The sequence below is a fragment of the Helianthus annuus genome, chromosome 14, assembly GCF_002127325.2.
Source record: "Helianthus annuus cultivar XRQ/B chromosome 14, HanXRQr2.0-SUNRISE, whole genome shotgun sequence".
Taxonomy (NCBI): domain Eukaryota; kingdom Viridiplantae; phylum Streptophyta; class Magnoliopsida; order Asterales; family Asteraceae; genus Helianthus; species Helianthus annuus.
The window spans coordinates 164,086,896-164,110,008 of NC_035446.2; the positions used below are offsets into that span (position 1 = coordinate 164,086,896).

Below are 23,113 nucleotides of genomic sequence, written 5' to 3' on the forward strand. Positions count from 1 at the left end.
TCAACCCATCCAATTCCATCTTGTCACCCTTTAAGAAATATGTCCATTTTCTTTGATTCCTTGTATATATAGTACGTGTGCATGTAGTACGTGACAAATGGCAGCAAGTACTATGCTAATCATACACGATTTGTACACCACTGTTTATGTTTTTGTTTTCTTTTTTCTTTTTTAAGTTAAATAGTGTTTGTGTTTCGTTTAATGTAATTTAAGTATGATGTACGTATAAAATAAAAATATTTGTGTACAGCATGTACGTACGTTGCATGCCTCTATGTGTTTAGTGTGTAAGAGAAAAAAACCCATTACATTTTAAGTAAACATATCAGATGATTATTGTTGGGGTTAAACAAGCCTTAACCCCTTAATAGCTCATACTAAAAGTACATCGATCCCAGTATATATATATATATATATATATATATATATATATATATATATATATATATATATACACACTAGATTATTAGTTAAAACAACAACATGCATAGGCTAGCTAGCTATATGAGAACAATAAAAACCATAAATACATTATGTAACTATAAATTAAAAACCATAAATAGATTATGATCAAGTGATTACTCAAAGAGCATGCAAGATTAATAACCACGAGGATAATAATCGTAACCTGCATGGTACCCAGCTGGAGGGTACCAATAAACCTGATAAGGATTTGTGGGAATAGGCGGAGCAAATGGCCTGATATCAATTTGTGGTGACGGAGATGGTGGTGGCGACGGTGATGGTGGATCCGAGTGGCTGATTTCTTGTGACACGTTGATATTCTTTTTAGGAAATGGTTGGTTAAGTGCATATTCTATTACTTGAGGGTGTTTAGTAGTTAAGATTGTGAATTTTCCTATACTAGGATCGGTTGCTAACAATCTGACATCACCAATTTTACTAAGTGTCTTCTTCACCTTTTTTATGCATCCTCCACAGTTACAAAAGTCTTCAATTTGTAGTGTAAGTGTCATTGGAGTCGTCATGTTGGTGTTTGCTGAAAATGTTAAAAACAACAAATTAAAATGCAAGTAAAAAGTTGAGAAGATATCAAAACTATGTAATCCTTACAACTTTTAGCGGCAACCGTTGGTGTTAATTGCCTGTGGTTTCCGACCGAAAAAATAGTAAAAACTTGTTATGGTATGAAGGAAGGAATGACATGTAATATAAGGTTTATATAGGGAAAAAAATGGATGGATTGTCCGATACGCAAATGCAATGAAAGTCACGAAGGGCACTTTTTGCCCTCTTGGTCAGCGCCTAAAATATAAATCCTGTTTGCTTTTCTACTACGTGTGGGCAGGAGCAGGGTTACAAACCCACACCTGCTTTTTTTAGGGGAAAATCAGAGATAGGCATTGGCCGCATTGTACTAACAAATATAGCATAATAGGCATTGTATTTTTTTTTTCATATCTAAAATAAGGAATCCTAAAAAAACCAATCAAAGATAGACAAGTAAGCGGGCCTGGCAAATGTGGGAACCGTAGAACTAAATTCGAAAAAGGTTCACGAGCCCACGAGTCCACAAAACAATCAATCTAATAGTTGTGCACGTGTAGTGTGCCGGCGCTATGTTGGCCGGCACCGAAAAGGAAGCTTCTTCGCTTTCTGTTACAGCCAAGAAAGAGTAGACTCCTTTAATTTAGCACATTGGCTAAAATAAATAAGTCACTTTACATGTGTATTTATTAGATTGGTCGGCTCCTCTTTTTCTGTGTCGGCTAAGATAGAGTCACTTCTTTTAGCCCCTGCTCAAAACTTAACCCCCTCTTTTTATGTACCGGCTAAATAAAGTCGGCTCCTTTGCCCCGCTAGCTAAGATAGAGCCAACACCTTACACGTGTAATTATTAGATTGGTGTGTTGTGGACTTTGTTGTGCTATTTTCGGGTTTCGTGTCTACTCTATAGCTGTCACCTCTATCGGCCCTGTGTACTTGTCTATTTCTTATTGGTTCTTTTTGGATTTCCAAATTTAGTGCCTCTTCTCCTATTTTGTGTGACCAACTTGCCTATTCTCCTATTTTATCGAAAGTCGCTCATATTTTATCGAAAGTCGATTGAGCGAACAATACATGATTTAACTGATGATGGTAAATGGTTGCATTTTTTTATCTTCTTTTGTAAGCTTTTAAACTAGAAACCACATAAGAGAATAAGGGAAAAACTATAGTTCTAAACTTAGGAATTCCTTACGTTTCGGGTAATTGTTTCAAGTGACATATATTTGCATTTGATCTCTTGAATGCATATAACATATTATGAATTTTGAGTTAATTTAGTGGTAGTACAACTTGTATATAAATGTTGTCAAGGGTTGTTTGTTTAGGATTTTTTTATCTTACCTCAATTAAGTTTGAGAATTGGAGTTCAACAAGATAGAGCCTAAAATACTTCTCTAATTTTGGTAACTTATATGGCATTTCAGTCATAAGATTGAGAATTAGAGTTCAACAAGATAGAGCCTAAAATATTTAGGTGATTTTCTTTTTTTTTTTTTTTAACGGCAAATTTGGATCACTGACGGACCACTAAAGTATCATCGTGCCACCAGCGGAACCACCCGATCATATCCATCTCCACTAGGCATAATGCCTCACCAATTCAGGAGGAAACCCAATAAATATGGGAAAACCCCCTTGTGGGAATCGAACCCAGGACCTATTAGTCCAAAGTCTTATCCCACCCCAAGATTTTCTATGTCGAATGTTTTTTAATAGTGTAATTCGGTGCCAGTGAAATGCAACATCATGGCTTGGAGGGCTAACCTTGATAGATTAGCAACATCGGTTTTGTGCAAGTATTGTGAAGAACAAGAGGAAACTGCGGAGAAATTATTTACGGCTTGCATATTCTCGAATCGTGTTTGGATGAGTTTTATTGTTTGGTGTGATATACCTCCGCTATACATCTTCACGGTTAAAGATTTATGGAAGTGCACGTGTTATTGTATTTAGAAAGGAAGAAACAAGAGGATTTTTCAAATTATGAAAAATAGTCCGCAAGATGTTTTGAGAGAAATCAAATCTAGAAGCTTTTTTGGTTAAGGAATAGGTCTTCTTTTAAGTCCATTCGTTGGGAGGAAAGGTGTAAATCTCTTTTTTATATGTTGTAATTTATTGTCTATTGCCCGTTTAGGTTGGGGGCACGTTTGTATGTTTTTGCCTTTGCCCGATTGGGTCGGAGGCATGTTTAATGAAGTTTAATTTAAAAAAAAAATGAATGTCCGGTATGAACTGATGAGCGCCCACCAAAAGGAAAGTTCCTAATGTTTTCACTGTTTTCTGCTCAAATTCGTATGGTGCACTCTAGCATGGTTGAATTTCTAGGCATTTGCATAAACCTTTGGGAAAATTACGATTCTAGCCAGGAAAATTGGTTGACCACCAAATTAGCCAGCTCATGCCTCTTTGGAATAGGGCATCCGCCATCTAATGCGTCCGCCAGTAGATGATTGACACGTGGCAAAACTTAGTGGAAAGGTCAGCCGCCGACGCATCCAGTCCAAAAGGTAGGCTGATGCGTCCGGCTTAGCTGCGTCAAAATGCAAATGGCTGGCTCGGCTCAGTCTGGTTGAGTGGCTCGTTGAAGCAGCTTTTAGACGCGAAATGGGGCATTGGGATGTGTTCGACGCATTGTGGCGCATGGGGGGCATCGGTATCCGTGATTTTGTTTTTCTTATTTTATAAAAAATTCATTTACATTTTTTTCTATTTACATTTCTCCCTCCTATATATATATTGAAAAAAATCAGATATATTTCAATATTTTCTCTCCAGACCAACTGATTTTTAAAAGCCTTTATAAAATGCTTATGTCAATGTATCCGCCATTTGATACTCTCCAAATAAAAATCAAGATGTTTAACAGTTTTGAAGATGACGTTTTTCTGAGCTTTAGAAGTGCTAGTGTTTATGGGTGACGGGACCTGCCACTAGTGCTCGAAGAGATCGTCGTTGCCATTTATTGTAGGGGGTTTAACGAAGAAATGTGAAGAACTCACCTACAAAGGGAACGTTGGATCACTTCGTGTTACCGGAGTTCCTCGTCCACGTCCTCCACCGCTCCTCCTAAGGCCCGAAATTGTTTAAAAACAAAGAGGAATTGGAGACCGAGCTTTGTGGAGGAGTTGGATCACTTCGTGTTATTGCTTAAAAAAAAATTTTATTATTGTTTTCCTTTATTTTTGTAATTTAATTTAATTCTGTAATTTAATTTGTTTGTTTAGTAAATAAAAAGTTGTACGTTATTTTATTTTTTTTATTTAACATTATTATCCATATGTCCATCTATATATTTAAAAATTTTTATCTAGTATATCACTTTAGAAGAGATGGGTGGTGGTGAATTTGAAGAATTTCAACCCTCGGGGTATTGCAACCCACCACCATGCTACCCTTCATTGCCACCAACCTACCGTGACCCGCCAGTAGCCTTCCCTTCACCGCCAACCGGCTGCCGGGCACCGCCAGCAGGCTGCCCTGCACCGCCACAACACCACTGTACACCGCCAGCAAACCACTATACACCGCCACCAGGCTGCCATGCAATGCCACCAGGCAACCGTGCACTGCCACCACCCCTTTTAAATCCTAATTTATTCAACCCGCCGCCTGGTAAAACTGATGATGAGTGAGACGGTATCACCGATGAAGAAGCAAGCTTTGCTTACGATTGTGCCATGGCAGAACTCCAATTTTCCTGTCTGCGAGTTGGTGGTAGTCAGTCAAACTATAGCGAGTGTGAGAACCCCAAGGAACGTGAGCAGCGGTTAAATTAGCAAAGTAGTTATTAATGGTGTAATGTATGTTAATGTTATTATGTAATATTTTAAGAAAAACTAGTCCAAATTTAAAGTTAATAAAAAACAAATTTCGTATTTTATTTACAATTCAGTAATTTCTTATGAATACACATGCAAGTATTTTGTAAATGTTAGATATTAAAATGTTAATATGTTTGAAATTTATATTTTAGGTTATTTGTTATAAAAGTCAAATGAAAACCAATAAATATCTTGTTATTTGGTTATTTTTGTAGTATTAATTAAATTATATTTATAATTGAATTATTACATAAAGAAAAAAAAACTGAAACAATCATGATGATAAATTTAAAAGGCCAAATTTTGTTAAAAATTACATATTAAACTACGTTAGGACGTGGTAAACAACGCCAGAAATACAAATTATCTGCCATGAACCTTCTATATGACTTCATTTTTTGATTGATATCACCGGTCAGATTTATCGGTTTATCCGTAACGAGATGCTCCATCAGCATACATAGATACACAGCTTCGTTTCCAGTCAAAGAGGCGTTTGACACGACATAGTCATCGTTCATTTCAAATGAAATGATTTTTTCTGGCTTTCCAGTCTTTTTCCAATACCGCAGATTAACTAATACTGCTCCAAGGTATATGCATATTTTTGTCAGCCTATGGATGACAACCTGTCTGTATTTATTGCCGGCACAAATGTCTTGACCCGGGAACATTACCAGTTGTTGGGTTTCTAGCTCTAGACGTAGCATTAGCCACTCTTTATTTTCTAGCGGGATCGGGAAAAAAACATAGTCAATGTCAAAAAAGGAAGGAAACGGGCTTAATTTACCGTTACAGTAAGTAGACGCGTTTTTCGTAACCGATTCCAATAAACAATCATAAAACTTTGGTGGTAGTATTGTCTAGCGGGATCGGGAAAAAAACATAGTCAATGTCAAAAAACGTAGTTTTTTTGAAAACGCTTAACCAAAACGCGGCATCCATTGTAGCGTGCCGTCCAGTGTGTCTAGTTTCCACGTATGACATCGCAATGGCGATGTCTTCTACTTCGCTCCATGCATCATCCATGTTGTTCAAGTTTTTGTTTAGATAAAAGAAAGTTGAGTGAATAAAATGGGAGGTAGAATATGTATTTATAGGGATGAATGGGTTAACTAAAGGTCCCTTAATTAAATGCAAAATGAGTAATATTAATTGTCATTATCCTTATATTAAAAACCAAATTCATTGAACAGTAAAAACGACATTTTTGTAATTCCATTTTATAACCATTTCAATCGTTTAGAACTGTAACTTTCGATTATTTAAAAAAAAGATAATAAAGAACTTGTATACTCAAGTATAAAAAAACTATATAAAAACATTAGTTTCACAGTTTTTATTATAACAATATTAGTTTCACAGTTTTTATTCACATCTTAGTTTAAATCGTGGGGTATGGTGGAGCGGGGGTTTGAGGCATGGGTTGACATGTGGACTTCGAGGACCATATAACTTAAAAAATGATAATTTTGTATAACTTAAAAAATACCTTTTAATAATAATAAAAAAACAGATTCAAAAACTTTTTTAAATGTTATTAAATTATTTAATTAATATTGAGTTTACCTATTTTTAACAAACGGTTTCAAAAAATTTATATTAATATGTTAGTTATAAAAAAAGGAAGAGGTAGGTGGAAGTTATTATTGGTCTATAAATATGGACCATTGGTGAGATTTCTTCATACCACCACAAATTCTCAGAATCATGTCGTCAAAAGAAAGGCGTCAATCAAGCATTCCAGATTCTGTAGAGAACGCTGTTTGGCTTAATCCGGATGACCAATCTGTTTATTGGTCACAAAATGTTCTTGACTTCTACTACGGCGGTGATAGCCAATTTTGCTATTCAACTTATATGGGGCAGACGCCATTAGACAGAGAGTGGTGGGGTGGAGTGCTAGGGTATTGTGGAGATGGATATATGCAAGAAACGGTAATTAGATTAGTTTACTTACTGTTATTAGTTATATTATTTTTAATTTCTAACTATGATACTTTAAAAAATAATTTTAGCATGTTCGTGCATGGTGTAACAAGCTAATACAGGATAGAGAAACAAAATATCGTCGGGGGACATCTTCATCAAATACTTTTCGTTGGACCATTCTACCCCCAAATTTCATAGACCTTCTGGCAGAACAGGATAACGATGCTTACGGATACGCTACTGGCAGTGTAGAACTTTACCCTCCCTTTTGGGACGTGGATACGGTAAATATTTACTCACTAAATATTTACCGTATGAGTGACATAGATATGTACTCACTAAATATTTACCGTATCTACTTTTTAGGTTTACATACCAGTATCCAAAGAGAAAGAAGGCTGGGTAATCTTGAAGATAGATATGCACTCACTAAAAATTACCGTTTATTTTACCAATAAATGTGATGCACTTAATTGCGGGGAAAGATTCTGCATTCACAGAAGGATACACCAAATTCTAGTAGAATTTGAGAGTCTCTTCTTATGGTTCCTCGGTCGTATACAGTATTGGGAAAATGCAGGACTAAGTGAGGCTGATGCGTTGGATTACACCGGGGATGTTGTCTGGCCTACATCGGAACATCGGGTTGGTCGGAATTCGGGTGTGATATTGTGTATGTTGCTGCAAAATCTTGTGCAAAACAGTGTACTTCCAAATTGGCAGGAACGAAACATGCAAGATGCATGTATGAGATATAGAAGATTTATGGCGGATCAACTCTATTCTGCACGTTTCATACCCCATTAATAATCTACTTAAAAAATACTTCCTAGTGAAATTATTGTGGGATAAATTAATCCCTAAATTAATTGAATCAAAATTTTTGTTAATTGTTTATTTAGTGAAATTATGTTCTTTTCTTTTTCAATTACAAATGACTTTTTTTGTTATTTACAAAACAAATAAAACAGAAAGTTAATATAAATAAAAAAACAATTGTAATATATCTTAAATAGGATATACATTTGGCATAAATTTATACAAATACTTCTTATTTAATCATCACCCAAGTTGTACGAGGGCCATGTATGTTGAAGTACATAATCCTGAAATTCTCCGGCTTCAACTTGGGCGGTACTGGGTTCCGGCCTAGGGACGGTGCGAGAAGAAGTCTTTGTTTTGGACGGTGCTAAACAGCTCGCCCGTGAATGCCCATACGTTTTGCACCTACCGCAATATACGGGAGTGGGGTCCTCTCCTTGCGATAAGATTCGTTTGTTTTCTTTCGGACGTCCGGCTTGTCGTTTTGTAATAAGCGGTGGTTGTAGATTCACCAGTCCATCGGGTACTTCCCACTCTGATTTATCAGGCACTGGATTTATATGCTCCACATACGTCGATTTATAAACTTCATTACTGTAAAATGGCATCGCATAATGAGCACAATCTGGTTCACCTAAAAATCTAGATACCGCAATAACATGCCCGCAAGGTAACCCAGATACTTGCCAAACCCGACAAGTGCATGTTCCATTTGAGAAGTCAACTAAACCTCTCTTTCCACCGTCATCAACATCAAAACTGTCCTGGGAAATTCCAGCAACCACCCACGAACGAGAACCTTCCACTTTGCCTCGAATTTTTTTTTGAGCCCACGGTGTAAGAAAGTGTTCCCCTTGAATTCCCTCTTTCCGGCGATCATAGAACCATTTTTGGACAGACTGTACGAAAAATTCTATCAATTGGGTTATTGGAATTTTTCGAGCATGGTTTGATAAAGCATTCATAGATTCAGCGCTATTAGATGTCATGTAATGATATCTTCTCGCTGGACAATGTGCTCTTGACCATTTCTCAAACCCAATTTCTATAAGAATGTCTCGTAATCTTGGAACAGCAGCACATAGCGCGTCAAACGATTCTTGAAAATCGGACATCCGGTAAGATTTGCACGTCTTCCACCAAAGACTCTCATATTCCTTTTTTTTTTTGACGGTAATCAAAGGTTGACCATCAAATGACGACAACATAACCCGTGAAAGCTTCTTGGAAACACCAACCGTACGGCTAATTGTATAGAAGCTGCCCGGTCAGAAATGATTGCCAATTCTGGATGTTCGCCGATGCATTCTTTCAGTTTTGAAAGGAACCACGTCCACGACTCACCGTCCTCAGATTTACCAATGCCATAACCAATAGGCAAAATCTGATTGTTTCCGTCCATGCCCACAGCCAAAAACATTGTTCCCTTAAATTCACCTTTCAAGTGGGCAGCATCTATGATGATAAGCGGTCTTAAGTTACGGACAAAGCTCCGAATCTGAAACAAATACGATAATGTTAGACATACGTGGAAAATTTTATTTATTGATTTATTTTTTTATAGTGTTTCACTTACCACCGCACCTATGGCCACAAATAACATTTCAAAACGACTTTCAGAATCAGTGCGTATCTGTGTCACTGTTCCTGGATTAACCTTCTCCAAGTTATAACAATAGACGGGAAGTTCCGCAAAAGAACTTGACGAACTACCTTGCAAAAGTTCTAATGCGTTACATTTACCACGCCATGCTTGCATATACGTTAAATTGACTTTTTCTTTAATCCTAAAATCTTTTACAATTTCGGTCGAACGGTATATCCGTCCAGAATCTTTAAATTGTTCTACTAATAAGCTACCCACCACCATTGGGTTTGCTTGTCGCATATGTGGATATGTTTGCGTCTTAGAACATGTATGATTGTTGTTAAAATGTTTTACGTAAAAAACATCACAAGATTCCCGACTCGCTGCCTTGAAATTCCACTCGCAATTCTCTTCAATACAAGATACTTCGTAACGAGTTTTGGATGATCTGTCTACTTTATACGAAAAACTTTCGGAAAGACACATTTTTCCTAATTCTATTTTCATTTCCTGTTTGTTACGGAAAATATAACCTATGTAAAACTGGCTTTTATTTCCAACGGGACAATTAACATTATCAGTTACTCCAGATTTATTATATACGTTACATTCATCTTCAGGAAAAACATTTGCATTAAGATCAGGACACTTAAAAAAATTCGAAGAACCGGCCGATGAACCAACTTGATCTTCAACCACATATAATTTAAATAACTCAAGAGGGTTTGTTTCCCCAATTTTGGATAAAAAAGTTAGATCAGAATCATCAACTATATCAATGGGATCGTTAAAATTTGAAATTTTGTAAGATACACGTGTGATGTTTTGAAGACCGGTTGACTCACTAAGATTTTTTAAAAATGTACTATAAGAAACTGTAGTAGAAGTCTCAAAACCACGTCTAACAGAATCTGCTTGGACCACGTACTCTAGCCTCCCATCAACGACTTCCCACTTGCCACCACAGTAAACAACAAATTTCATTGCCATATCAATTGAGAGAGAAAACAAAAATAGGAAGATGTATTTTCTAATCTAAAAATAGAAACGCACACATTTATAATAAAAGTAAAAACAAAAAACAAAAAAAAACAAGTAGCTATTGTTTTTGTGGTCTAATGCGTCTCGTAGACTCCTCGGGTAGACGCCTAAATAAACGTGATAAGACGCATCACATCATCCAGCTACTGACACTGGAAGCGCCTCGAAGACGCATCCGAAGCAGCCTTTAGGGGCATGGCTCTGACAATGGAAGCGTCTCTCAGACGCATAGCAAGCAGCCTTTAGGGGCTTTAAAAGCTGACATCGGAAGCGTCTGTCAGACGCATAGGAAGCAGCTGATAGGGGCAACCAAAAGCTGACATCGGAAGCGTCTGTTAGACGCATAGGAAGCAGCTGATAGGGGCAACCAAAAGCTGAAACGGGAAGCGTCTGGTAGACGCATAGGAAGCAGCCGATAGGGCATCCAGCTCTGACAATGGAAGCGTCTCGTTAGACGCATAGGAAGCGTTTCCAGAGACGCATAAAAAGTAGTGCCCAGCCAGACGCAACAAATTCAGCCGGACGCAAGCTACAGTGGATGCGTCACTTAGGCGCCTTCGAAGCAGCAGATTTCTCTGCCCCAATCATTGAAACATTCTTGCCACGTGTCAATCATCTACTGGCGGACGCATTAGATGGCGGATGCCCTATTCCAAAGAGGCATGAGCTGGCTAATTTGGTGGTCAACCAATTTTCTTGGCTAGATTCGTAATTTTCCCTAAACCTTTTTCTTTTAAAATTTTTGAAACCCATACTTGTTATTTAACCAGAATGACGTCATAAAACGTTTGTTTAGTATATAGAAATATACATAAAAAAATGAAATTTCAAATATTAATAATCAATACATGGTATGCAAGTTTAGAGTTTAAGCATTAATCTCCTAGAACGTAAGTATATAACTCAAACTCAAAAATCAATCATCTAAAGACTAATAAGCTTACAAAACGGAATATAATATATAATCATGAGTTTTTTTTTCTTTTCTTTTAGACATAATATTTATTAAAATCTATTTCAATAAGTAGGAAATCACATAATAGCGGTAGATAAATAGGCCACGAACACCGACGGTTTGATTCGTTTACAGCCCTAATATAATCTGAAATCTATGAACTATTTCTTTCTTTTTTTACTAATTGACATCGATTATATATACGTGTGTGTGAAAATAGGGTATATTTTAGTTGTCGTTTAAAAACTCGAGTTGGACTTAGCGTTGGTCTATCGGTCGGTCGGTTTGCCTTTGGTCTTCAGGAGTGCTACGGGCTCCTAACATTAATTAGCCTAGTTGTGCCTCTAGTGTCATTATTTTACAGACCTAGAGTTAGGAGTGTGCACGGTTCGGTTCGGTTTTTGGGCAAAACTAAAACCGAAACCGAACCGAAACCGAAATGTCGGTTTTTGGTTTTTTAAAACCGTTCGGTTTTGTTTTTTTTTTTGGTTTATGTTTTTTTTGGTTTTTACGTCGGTTTGGTTCGATTATTTCGGTTTTTATAACAACATTATGTAAAATTCAAATAATAAAAAGTATAATTTAAAATATAAAAACCTTTTTTATATGTTTACATTTAAGTGATTATAGTTAACCTCTTTAATTAATATTGCTTACATAAACCTAACCTTCTAAACTATTTTATGATCCTTTAAAGTTTTTATTAAGACATTTTCTTTTATAATAATGTGAAGATTATTTAATTTTTAGATTAAGTTTTGTTATTATTTGTAGGCAATAAATAAATCATCTCAATTATAAATAAACATGTAACGTTTTTATTATAAATACTTAACATTCAAGAATAAAATTAATAGTTTCTACTAGCATTGGGTTAAACACTTAAAACAACTTAAACATAAACATAAAAATATATGAATTGTAACTTATTGGTTCGGTTCGGTTTATTCGGTTTTAGAAAATGGTTATCTGAAAACCGAATCGAAATTTTCGATTATTAAAAATTCAAAAACCGAACCGTCGGTTTTTGTTTTGATTTTGTCGGTTATAGGTTTATTTCGGTTTTCTGCTCACCCCTACCTAGAGTGGTCAAGGCAATCATACGCTTTATATGCATTAGCATAGGAAAATATCTTAAGACTATCAGAGGGGAAGGGGGACTCGTATTTCATATTTTTATAGGCCCATCCTTCATTTCCCCCATTTGCCCCATCCTCACACTCATCCTACATAGCGGAGCATCCTTTGAGTACTACATTCCTCCCACACCGAGGAGCCTTAGAAATTCTCCAACATCTTCTATAGAAAATATTGCACTCTCTTTATAAACTTAAGGGTGTAAGGAGTGGGCGGCAAACCCACTCGGCAAAGTGAGTTTGCCGCTCGGTAACACCACCACCAACAAAACTTTAGTCACCAAAGTTTACCAAATCGGTGAGTGCTAGCCGATTCGGGGAAGGGAGGAAGGAGAGAGAGAGGATATTGTGGGTGGGGTCCATTCCTATCTCAACCAATCACAACTTTTTCCTTTTTTTTAAAAAATAGTTTAGCACTTCATCAAGTGTTTAAACAATTGCCAACACTTTTCAACAAAGTTTAAACACTTTTGACTGATTGACATGGCGCGCTCTGATTGGTCGGTTTTTTGGTTTACCACTTCAAAGTGTTTAACCACTCCTTACACCCTAATAAATTTTAATAAAACGTTAAATAAGGAAACATGAAACTTGTCAATAACTGATTAACAGTTAAGATAACATTTTACATCTTATGAACGGATACACTATACCGATAAATCTGAAAGGGATCGCCAATACATTGGCAACACAGAAGTTTCACTTTGCAAAAAAATAAATAAAATAATAATAATAACTATTACATTTTTGGATACTAATAAACGAGAAAGAAAAAAGTTGGATGAACTATGTTAAAGGAAAAGTGGATTATTGGATCCGTAACTCGAAAAAGTTGTTAACATTTTAGGCCCATATTTGTACACGAACTCTGTTAGCCCGAACAGGCTTGCTTGCGATTTACTAGTGAATGTCTTGTCAGGATATATATTTGGTTCTTGCGGGTCTGCTTACGCCGATCCGTTCTAGACCACTACCACAAAGAAATATTCACATGACACCCTTTAAAAGGCAACCCAAACCATCCATAAAAAGCCCGGCACGACCATAAAACCCTGCAAACGAACCTTCATCCCATGGTACCGAAAAATGAGTCCCCGTCTCCTTACCAAAAGGGCCGTTAGTTTTTTTATTCGTGACAAAACCTAGTGACGATATTACTGTAATGCCTGGATGTCGTCCGGTGGTTAGTCCAACTGTTCCAAGTATCCCTATAATTTTTTCATCGGTGTCAAAGTTGACCTGAGATAACAAAGAATAATTATTATGTCAAAAGACAACAATTGAATTAATTATCATAATTACTCTGCAAGTTGCCAAATTTTCAAATTAAAAAGAAAATGTAACATTTTTGAATCTGGATAAGATTTGTCACCTCAGAAATTATGCCACCTCTCCAACCACTATCTCCACCATAGCGTTTAGAGGAATGAAACAAACCATTGAAATCTTGAGTGGTGAAAATGAGGGAATAAACCCAATCCTTGTAATCTATGGTTATCTTCCTAAGCTTTTGATTGTTGTCAAGTTGCAATGACCATGGATTTCCACCTGTGCTCGATCCCCATAACCCGATTCGCGTGATTCTTTGACAACCCTACCATCAAATTATATAAAGTATGAATATTGATTTGAATCTAATTAACGAAAGTTATAAACTTACAATTTGAAATTCCAATGAGTTTTGTAGTTCTTCGACGATTAATCCCATTGTTGGGCGTTTTTTTCGATCGTTTTTTAAGCACTGATAAGCAATCCTTGAGAATGTTTGTAACGAATTTGGTGTCATTTGTTTTCGTAGATTGGGGTTGATGATCTCATCTAATTTTCCCTCTTTGTAGTGAAGTTTTGCCAATTTAGATAGAAAGCGACGCTCGTCGTTAAATGTTTTAATCACCGCTAGCCTTCCACACAAGACTTCAAATAACACCACGCCAAATGAGTACACGTCAGATTCTTTTGTAAGCACATCAGTCGTTGCATATAGGGGATCAATATAACCTAGTGTGCCACAAGCATTCGTGACAAGAAAAGTAAACTCCTGATTCGTTGGGCCTATTTTAGATAATCCAAAATCGGAAATCTTAGCTTCCCAATTCTCATTTAACAAGAGATTAGAGCTCTTTATGTCACGATGTAACACCCTGTGCCCCTCTCCCACATCATAATGAAGGTAATTAATTCCACGAGCGGCACCAAGACATATATGAAGCCGTTGCACCCATGAGAGATCCGTGGTGGCCAAGTACTTATCGAGGCTTCCACGAACCTCGTGCTCATAAACAATGATTTTCTCATCACTTTCATCAGAGAATCCAACAAGAGAGACAAGATTATCGTGTTTGTAACTAGAGAGCATGACAATCTCCATCAAGAACTCATGTTGTCCTTGCAAGCCCTTAACGTCCAAGCGTTTTACAGCAACGGAGATTATTGACTTGCTGGAGCTTGTGGCGGTGGCGGAGAGGGGGAGTTGGCCTTTGTAGACCCTCCCAAATCCACCTTGACCGATGAAGTTATCATCGGAAAAGTTGTTGGTTGCCAATCTGATGTGTTCAAGTGGAATTTTGAGGTGGTCTAGTTCTTGAATGAGAGACATGGCAAAATTTCAGAAGGTGGGTGGAGGTGTTGATAAGGAATAACTGAAAGAATTATTTATTGCTTCAAAATGAATTGACTTTTGCAAACAATAATCAGTACGCCAGACTTGACTGCTTCATTGCAAACAAATGGACAAGTTGAATGGACACAAGATTGTGTTGAAAATTAATTATATAACTAATAAGTTTTATTTTATTTCTCTCATGGTCGGTTACAACCATGCTTTTTCTTATACTATTTTAGAGTTAAATACCATTTTAGTCCCTGTGGTTTGGTCTATTTTGCCAGTTTAGTCCAAAGGTTTCGTTTTTAACCTGTGGGTTCAAAAAGGTTTCACTGTTGCCATTTTAGTCCACTGGGTTAACTCTACCCATTTTTTCTGTTAATGAGAAGACCAATTCGGTCATTTTATATGGCTAAATTGCCCTTTTAGTTAACAGAATTAAATACAAAATTACCGAATTGGCGTTCTCGTTAACAGAAAAAATGGATAAAATTAACCCAGTGGACTAAAATGGCAACTGGGAAACCGTTTTGGACCCACAGGTTAAAAATGAAACCTTTGGACTAAACTGGCAAAATGGTCCAAACCACAAGGACTAAAATGGCATTTAACTCACTATTTTACTTTTATTTTAGAAACATAGACATGAAAACGGATGATATTAAAAATCTGGGTATTGCTCTACTAGTTAGCATGGTTGCAAAAGTCGCTAGGCGCTCCATAGTCGGATTCGGGAGTATTCAGGAAGTACTCGGCTTAGGCGGAGATTGCTAGGGGAGTAATTGGCCTGCGAGACCAGTACTCGTGCCTCAGCAGCCTACCTTGTAGCGAGTACTCGGGGAGTACTCCGAGCCTAGGCGGAACTTTTATAACCATGCTAGTTAGTGCTCCACCTTGTTATTTTTCATGGTCGCTAACAACAATAACTTTTGGAATTAAATGCCTAGTTGGTCCCTGTAGTTTGCAAATATTGCAGACTTGGTATCACTGGTTTACTAATTACAGAGTTGGTCCTACTGGTTGCAAATTTTACACTCGTGTGATCTTTATCACTAACCCATATTAATTTTCTCAGTTAAATGTATACGAAATGACTAGATTGCCACTGAACAATAAAAAAAAAATGGTCCACCCTCGTCTTCTTCTTCACCTCTCTACTCTCTCTAAAACCCACCGTGACCGCCACCATGTTCAACCCACCACCACCACCTTCAATCCACCACCTCCAGTCACCTTCAACTCACCACCACCACCTGTAATATTTGCTAGATTACTATCTTTAATTGGTATTAGAGCAAATCTGGGAACATTACATACCTGCGATTAAGCAAGGGTAACTTGCTGGAAGATTGAGTTCGAGAATCGGCGGTAACTACTAATTGTCCTGTGCACACCGATAAGAACCAAGCTGTAGCAAATCGGAGCTGAAACAGATCTGGACAGAAAAGGGAACAGTGGATGATGAAGAACTTGCTTTTGTTGTTGTGAACAGAACCAAAAGGGAGTGCAGGCGTGCTGCGGGTTTTTTGATGGAGTGGTTGTTAATTGAAGGGTGGGGGTGGGGTCGATTGAAGGTGACAGTGGAGGTGGTGGTGGGTTGAAGGTGACGGTGGAGGTGGTGGTGGTGGTGGGGGGGTTGAAGGTGGTGGCGGTAGTGGGTTTTAGTGAGAGGGAGGGGAGGAAGAAGATGAGGGTGAGTATCTTTATTTTTTTTTTTTTTTTATTGTTTAGAAACAATCTAGTCATTTCGTATACATTTAACTAAAAAAACATGGATTAGTAATAAGGATCACCCGAGTGCAAAATTTGCAACCACTAGGACCAACTTTGTAATAAGTAAACCACTGAGATCAAGTGTGTAATATTTTCAAACCACAAGGACCAACCAGACATTTAACTCTAACTTTTATTAATACTTTTTTACTTTTATTTTTATACATAGGCATGAAAATAGTTGGTTGAAAAAAAAATAGTCGTGAAAATGGATTTATTAATAAAAAGTAAAAACCAGGTATTGTTTCACTCTTTAGCGTTCTAAGACCAGATGATGTGGGGCAATGCTCCCAATCACCTCAATTGGGTGGCGCTTGTCTCAGCCAAATGAGGCGCTATACATAGGGTTGTTCAAATTGCTCGATGATCGAGACTCGTTCGATGTTCAATCGAAAAATGTTCGGAATTTGCTCGTTCGATTCTGCTTGATTGAAAAAGTCGCTCGGTTCGGATCGGTTTGACACGAACCGATCATGAGCAAAGGTCCGCTCAGATCAGTTCGACTTGGTTGGCTCGAATAATTTTTTAACATACATAACAATGCATGCTTATTCTAAAACATTAGATAAAAAGAATGCATGCTTTTCTATAAAATATTAAATAATAAATAAATAAAAAGAATGCAGAGCTTGATCGAGCATTTGAGCAAATAAAAATCGATCAACAAGTCATAGGTAGTGTTTTCTACCACTTCTCATTTTTAGTGCTTTTTTTTTTGTAAATAAAGAAAGTAATATGACGATTTAAGTTAACAATTGTTTTTGGAGCGTAATAATAAGGCTAGGGGGTTTGGCTTCGCGTCACCTCGCCACACAAGCTCAATAGCGCACTTTGGCGAAACATACAATGGGAGTCATGGAGAAGAGGTTTTGAACACATTAGCTTTGTTTGGTTTGAAATATGATCTGTTTGTGTTCCATTTTATAACTTTTGTATCGTTTTGTGATGCCTTAGCTACTTGCCGAGTGCTCATGGTTTTTGGTAATAACAAACTGTCGCTGCCGTTCAAAAAAAAAAAAAAGTGTTATTGGTTAAAGTTATCATTATCGATCAATAGATAATAGTTTCTACTAGAAATATCTATTTTGCATCTATAAGAAAGTCTTTCAAATGTTGGTCTTCAAATAACAACCAAGGGCTTCGACGTACCAGCCACAACGACCATAGAACCCATGAAACGAACCCAAGTCCCATGAGCTTGAAAACTGTGCCTTTTTTCTTGGGCGAATATAGTCCTTTTCTCCGAAAGGACCATACGTTCTTTTGTTAGTCACAAATGACAACGTGGTGATTAACTCAAGACCATAACGTCTCCCAACAGTTCCTGCTATCCCGATTATCTCTTCATCGGCTTCAAAGAGGATCTGTGAACATTGAAAACCAACATGTGAAGAAATAACTTTGTCATCCTAAACTGTTGAGAATTTTTTTTATCTGTTTGACATCTCAAAATATTTGATCCTTTAAACATCTTTAACAATAATTTTCTGGATTTATAAATGGGAAAAGTGAATACGCTATTGTCACACACCTATACTTAGATGCAAAACCCCTCCAAATTAATTTTTATTGAAACCCTAAAATTTAAAACTAAAACACACATTTTTTACTCATCATGTGATTCGTGTCTCCTTATCTACAAACTTACAGTCTATGGTAGCTGAAATATCAGGGGCACCCTGGGGTGGGCGGGGAGGACCACCGGTCAGGGCCTGATGTTTCGATGGGCACGTTATTTTTGAAAAAAAAACCCCGATATGTATATGTAAAAAAATTAATAGGATATACCTATACAAACATTAACATAGGCCCACGTACAAAACTATTCTTATGGTTTAGATTAGTTACTAGCCCATTCACATTAGGTTTAGACCTTTAGTGAGCCCAATACCCGATTTCGTTAAGGCCTCAGGATACACAAATTCTCAAGACCGGCCCTGCGAAATATATTTCATCGCCAACCTTCTATCCAAGTTCATCACAGTTTATATATAATTTAATTTTAGTCGTTTGGCTAGCAGATTCTTCCATTCTTTTGTTTTCTTTTCTTTGGAATTGTATGTTTTACTAATCATTTTATTTGACATGGTCAGAGTGAAAATCAATGAAGGATCTTTATGAAATCACATTATAACTTTGATGGTCTAACCTTATTGATGTTTTGTGCAAGTGGACTAAAAGATTCATTTAAAATAAATAATAAATAGGTTAAGATGATTGGAGACGTTTGATGAAAGTTTCAAAATGGAGACAAACAAGTAAAACGAAACATGTAAAATATGTGTCGGCATCTATGGACTGTAAATAAGGAGAAACATGAACCACATAAAAAGAGAAGTAAAAAAACTGTGTTCTAATTTTGATTTTCGGATATTTAATCAAAACAACGTAAGGGTTTCACGTCTAAATTTGGGTGTGGGACAACATCGTATTCACTTTCCCTTTTATACTCTCATAATATTCCTCTTTTAGCAGTTTCATCTCTATCATATACTTGAGAATCAACTCTATGACACTTTGTGTTAATTTTACCGTATTTCTTTAATTAAATTGTTTCTTTAAAGTTGAGACTTATACCATATTTCTTTAATTAAATTATATTTTATGTGAACACAATAACTTACTATATAAAAAGTAAAATTTAGATAACATTACATGCCAGTTCATATAATACTAGTTTTTTAATTAATGATTCTAAATAAATTGACTACTTATAATTGAAGTAGAGATAAGAGTTGATCACCTTAGAAATTTCAACCCCCTTGTTGTTAGCGTCATTGAGCCCACCATATTGTTCAGAAGAATGCAACAAACCATCAGAATCTTCCACCGTAAACATGAGTGAATGAATCCAACGGTCGTGACCTATCGTGATCTTCCTCAGTTTTTGATTGCTCTCAAGCTCGAACAAGAATGGCCATCCACCAATCACCGATCCCCATAACCTCGTTCGTGTACGCTACCATCAAATAACACATACAGTTTGTGATTTTTGATCACCGCAAAATTAAATCAAATTTTAAGGAAATGATAACCTACGATTCGAGGGTCTGAAGCGGTTGATCGCGTATCCTAATATCCCAATAATACAAAGTGTGTGATTGTATGTTCAAATCTGAATTTAAGAAGATGATAATAACTTTCTTTTAATTTCTAGGTGTCTTGGAAAAATAAGTGTTTCCAGGAGGTTTTTAGAATTTTGGCTTCTAAGGAGTTTGCAACCCTGGTTAATTGATTCCAAAAGAATCTGACACCAGATATTCACATGACAAGCGAACTCCCCTCAAATACGCTGATATGACAAAACTAAAAAATGAGTCTGCTCCTTTGACTAGCGACTCCAATGGAGTCTACTTCTTTAACTAGACTCTCTGGAATCCAAAACAAGTTTACAAACCTCCTGTGAACACTTAGGATTTTTCTAGGATAACTTACCAGTTGATGTTCTAAAGCTTTTTCTAACTCTTTGACAACTAAACCCATCGTTGGGCGTTGTTTACGATCTTCATTCAGGCATTGAAAAGCAATATTGGAGAACACTTCTAAGGAATACGGCTTCATTTGCTCGAGTAGATTGGGGATTATAATTTGGTGTAGCGTTCCCTTCTCTTGATGAAGTTTCACCAGATGAGATAGAAATCTACGCTCATCTTCGTGTTTCACAATCATCGCAGGTCTCCCACACAGGACTTCAAATAATACAACTCCAAAAGAATACACATCAGATTCTTTTGTAAGTACTCCGGTGGCTAGATATAGTGGATCAAGATAGCCAAACGTGCCGCAAGCATTAGTGACAAGAAAAGTGAATGGTTGATTAGTTGGACCTATTTTAGATAATCCAAAATCCGAAATCTTAGCTTCCCAGTAGGCATCTAGCAACACATTAGAGCTTTTAATATCACGATGTAGCACCCTGTGCCCCGCTCCAACACCTTCATGAAGATACTCGAGTCCTTGTGCCGCCCCAAGACAAATACGCAAACGTTGCGCCCATGTGAGGTCTATGGAGGCCAGATGTTTGTCGAGGCTTCCATTAACCTCGTATTTGTAAACTAGAACTTTCTCATTACTGTCTTCAGAGAATCCAATGAGAGAAACAAGATTGTCATGTTTGTAACTAGCAAGCATAAGAATTTCGGTTAGGAACTCATGTTCTCCTTGTCCACCGAGCTTCACATCTAACCGCTTTACAGCCACCGTGGTACCTGGCTCACTCGAGTCGGTGGAGGGGAGCTGACCTTTGTAGACCCGCCCAAATCCACCTTGGCCGAGGAAATTTTGGTGAGAGAAGTTGTTGGTGGCAGATTTGATGTCATCAAATGGGATTCTGAGGTGGTCTAGCTCTTGAAGATGAGACATGATATGTGAATTGGTTTGTGATTTACTGATTTAGGATACAAAATTTTGATTAAAAAAAAGTCGTACGGTTGTAGGAAACAAGCCAACTAGTAAAACTTATCAGTTAATTTGCCTTTCGGGTGGGGGGTTTTCAACTATTTAGGGGCCACCAACAACGACCAATTTGTTTATTAAGATTTATTATAAACCATACACTTTGTCCGATTTCTATCCATTTGCACATTAAAAATGTGATTTTCTAATATGGACCAAATCACTAGATTCATCTTTTCAATCAAAAATAATAATTAATGGTAGTAGGTATTAGGAATTACATATTTAAGCTAAAACATTGAATTCCTAACATCCTAAGACGAAATCAATGTTTTAGCTATGTTTGTAAGCTGAAATTTCTGAATAAGTACGCAAACAATAAAATATCAAATCTATATACTCTTTTCTAATAATCTAAATCTCATATCTACCCCATTTAATATATGTCATTGAAATAGTTTGAAACATCAGTGGGTTTCCTCTTGAGATGGATATGATCGGGTGGTTCCACTGAAACATCAGTGATCCAGCCGTTAAAGAAAAGAAGTTTGAAACACAACAGTTTTACCCTTATTTTATAAAACTTTAATTTTTGATATATAAGAATTTTTAAATAATATAAGGTAAGAACCAAGAGAACTACCATCAAAGTATCAACTACGCAACTTTTTTTCTTGTTAATTTTGTTTGTATGTTAATACTTATTTACATAAATTATAAAAATATATATGTAGATCGATGAATGTTAAATACTTTTTACATAAATTTAAAAAATATACATATGTAGATCGAGGAGCTACCATCAATCCATATATATTTTTAATTTTTACAATAGCGACCTTTTAATAGAAAAGGCTGATCTTTTTTTTTTTTTGTTTTAAATTTGCTTGGACGATAATTTTGTTTGTATGTTAATACTTTTTACATAAATTACAAAAATATACATATGTAGATCGATGAATGTTAATATACTTTTTTACATAAAATTAAAAAATATACATATGTAGATCCATGAGCTACCATCAATCCACAAATATTTTTTAATTTTTACAATAATAACCTTTTAATTGAAAAAGTTGATTTTTTTTTTAAATTTGCTTGGATGATTTTTTTGAACGACAATTTGGATCACTGACTGACACCAATGGAACCACCCGATCATATCTATTTTCAATGGTCTTAGATAATTCTTAATAGTGGTTCTCTCGAATTCTCAAATAACTTTGTAATTTTCTTATGATCCACACCCGAAAATCAACCTTCATGTTTGAACCTCCTGGGCCTTGGTCAACAAAGAGATTTCTTTAATTTTAATCAAGTTAATGAAGACATTTTCCAGGTAACCACCACAATTAGTGCTTATCTTATCAAAATGAAAGGCATGTTTTTTTTCAGGATTGTACGTTCTAGGGGCGGACCTACTATGTAATAAGGGGTAGCCTCCGCTACCCCTTAGCGCTCCGGCGGTAGTGTAAATTTTGGAAAATTTTGACGTTTTTTCGATTTCGTTACACCTTTTCTTTGAAATGTTGCCCCTATACGAAATTTCTAGATCCGCCACTAGTACGTTCCAACTCAGTCAACGTCAGTGAGTTACACGCAAGCATCCACAAAAGGTACGTTTTTACCGGGCCGTATACCTTGTAAAATACAAACAGAACATCAGGTAAATTGTTCATTATTTCAATAGAGTGATCAGAACTAGGAAGGTGGTGGGACTTTTTAAATCTTGTACTGGGCCTTTTCTTGCTAATTAACCGTATTCCTGTGAAAGCATGTAACTAAAGAATGCTATAGTTTATAAGAACACCCGTACTCGGGCGTGATTCATCAAAAATAAAGCCCAAACACGTCCCAAAACGCTGGGACGCCGCCCCCCTAGGCGTGTTCGGGCGTTTGCTCTGGCAAAAATCGAATCGGCGTTTTTTGAATAACGCTGGAATGGGCAAATGATGGACCAATGAGAACGAGTTAGCTTTCGTCATCAACGTTTTTTGCCGGAATTTTTGGGTTTGGCCGGAGATGTTGCAGGTCAAA

General features: G+C 36.6%; 5 protein-coding genes and 1 long non-coding RNA gene across 7 annotated transcripts; 1 reads left to right on the forward strand and 5 right to left on the reverse strand.

The window, feature by feature from the left end:
• Positions 1-6,160: 6,160 nt before the first annotated feature.
• On the forward strand, positions 6,161-7,571 carry LOC110907765. Its single transcript, XM_022152698.2, has 3 exons — positions 6,161-6,770; positions 6,851-7,048; positions 7,131-7,571. Exons 1-3 carry the CDS (start codon positions 6,543-6,545, stop codon positions 7,569-7,571), a joined length of 867 nt encoding a protein of 288 aa, XP_022008390.1. The 5' UTR covers positions 6,161-6,542.
• A 248-nt stretch (positions 7,572-7,819) lies between these two features.
• LOC110907764 lies at positions 7,820-8,701 on the reverse strand. The gene has a single exon (XM_022152697.1). It carries the CDS (start codon positions 8,699-8,701, stop codon positions 7,820-7,822), a length of 882 nt encoding a protein of 293 aa, XP_022008389.1.
• Positions 8,702-8,763: 62 nt separating this feature from the next.
• Positions 8,764-10,164, reverse strand: LOC110907763. Its single transcript, XM_022152695.1, has 2 exons — positions 9,163-10,164; positions 8,764-9,084 (listed from the first exon to the last, which is right to left on the reverse strand). Exons 1-2 carry the CDS (start codon positions 10,162-10,164, stop codon positions 8,764-8,766), a joined length of 1,323 nt encoding a protein of 440 aa, XP_022008387.1.
• A 2,810-nt stretch (positions 10,165-12,974) lies between these two features.
• On the reverse strand, positions 12,975-15,047 carry LOC110904752 (probable receptor-like protein kinase At5g59700). Its single transcript, XM_022150606.2, has 3 exons — positions 13,967-15,047; positions 13,679-13,900; positions 12,975-13,545 (listed from the first exon to the last, which is right to left on the reverse strand). Exons 1-3 carry the CDS (start codon positions 14,900-14,902, stop codon positions 13,294-13,296), a joined length of 1,410 nt encoding a protein of 469 aa, XP_022006298.1. The 5' UTR covers positions 14,903-15,047; the 3' UTR covers positions 12,975-13,293.
• A 901-nt stretch (positions 15,048-15,948) lies between these two features.
• Positions 15,949-16,772, reverse strand: LOC110906217. The gene is made up of 2 exons (XR_002573753.2): positions 16,226-16,772; positions 15,949-16,161 (listed from the first exon to the last, which is right to left on the reverse strand). It is a non-coding gene; the product is annotated as an uncharacterized LOC110906217 (long non-coding RNA).
• Positions 16,773-17,708: 936 nt separating this feature from the next.
• On the reverse strand, positions 17,709-21,145 carry LOC110904751 (probable serine/threonine-protein kinase PBL28). Of its 2 annotated transcripts, XM_022150604.2 has the most exons (4): positions 20,117-21,145; positions 19,721-19,753; positions 19,425-19,640; positions 17,709-18,045 (listed from the first exon to the last, which is right to left on the reverse strand). In XM_022150604.2, the coding sequence occupies exons 1-4, from the start codon at positions 21,041-21,043 to the stop codon at positions 17,788-17,790; spliced, it is 1,434 nt and encodes a 477-aa protein (XP_022006296.2). In that variant the 5' UTR covers positions 21,044-21,145; the 3' UTR covers positions 17,709-17,787. The 2 variants fall into 2 exon arrangements, with proteins under 2 accessions (XP_022006296.2, XP_022006297.2); XM_022150605.2 differs by lacking the exon at positions 19,721-19,753 and having other exon boundaries at positions 20,117-21,144.
• Between the last annotated feature and the right edge of the window lie 1,968 nt (positions 21,146-23,113).

Coding starts and splice junctions, on each gene's coding strand:
- LOC110907765 (XM_022152698.2), top strand. CDS start 6,543: ATGTCGTCAAAAGAAAGGCGTCAATCAAGCATTCCAGATTCTGTAGAG. Junction 6,771..6,850: donor ATGGATATATGCAAGAAACG/GTAATTAGATTA, acceptor AAATAATTTTAG/CATGTTCGTGCATGGTGTAA. Junction 7,049..7,130: donor CCTTTTGGGACGTGGATACG/GTAAATATTTAC, acceptor TCTACTTTTTAG/GTTTACATACCAGTATCCAA.
- LOC110904751 (XM_022150604.2), bottom strand. CDS start 21,043: ATGTCTCATCTTCAAGAGCTAGACCACCTCAGAATCCCATTTGATGAC. Junction 19,641..19,720: donor CCGCTTCAGACCCTCGAATC/GTAGGTTATCAT, acceptor ATTTGATGGTAG/CGTACACGAACGAGGTTATG. Junction 18,046..19,424: donor AGGGGGTTGAAATTTCTAAG/GTGATCAACTCT, acceptor CAATGTTCACAG/ATCCTCTTTGAAGCCGATGA.
- LOC110907764 (XM_022152697.1), bottom strand. CDS start 8,701: ATGTCCGATTTTCAAGAATCGTTTGACGCGCTATGTGCTGCTGTTCCA.
- LOC110904752 (XM_022150606.2), bottom strand. CDS start 14,902: ATGTCTCTCATTCAAGAACTAGACCACCTCAAAATTCCACTTGAACAC. Junction 13,901..13,966: donor ACTCATTGGAATTTCAAATT/GTAAGTTTATAA, acceptor ATTTGATGGTAG/GGTTGTCAAAGAATCACGCG. Junction 13,546..13,678: donor GAGGTGGCATAATTTCTGAG/GTGACAAATCTT, acceptor TTGTTATCTCAG/GTCAACTTTGACACCGATGA.
- LOC110907763 (XM_022152695.1), bottom strand. CDS start 10,164: ATGGCAATGAAATTTGTTGTTTACTGTGGTGGCAAGTGGGAAGTCGTT. Junction 9,085..9,162: donor TTGTGGCCATAGGTGCGGTG/GTAAGTGAAACA, acceptor TATTTGTTTCAG/ATTCGGAGCTTTGTCCGTAA.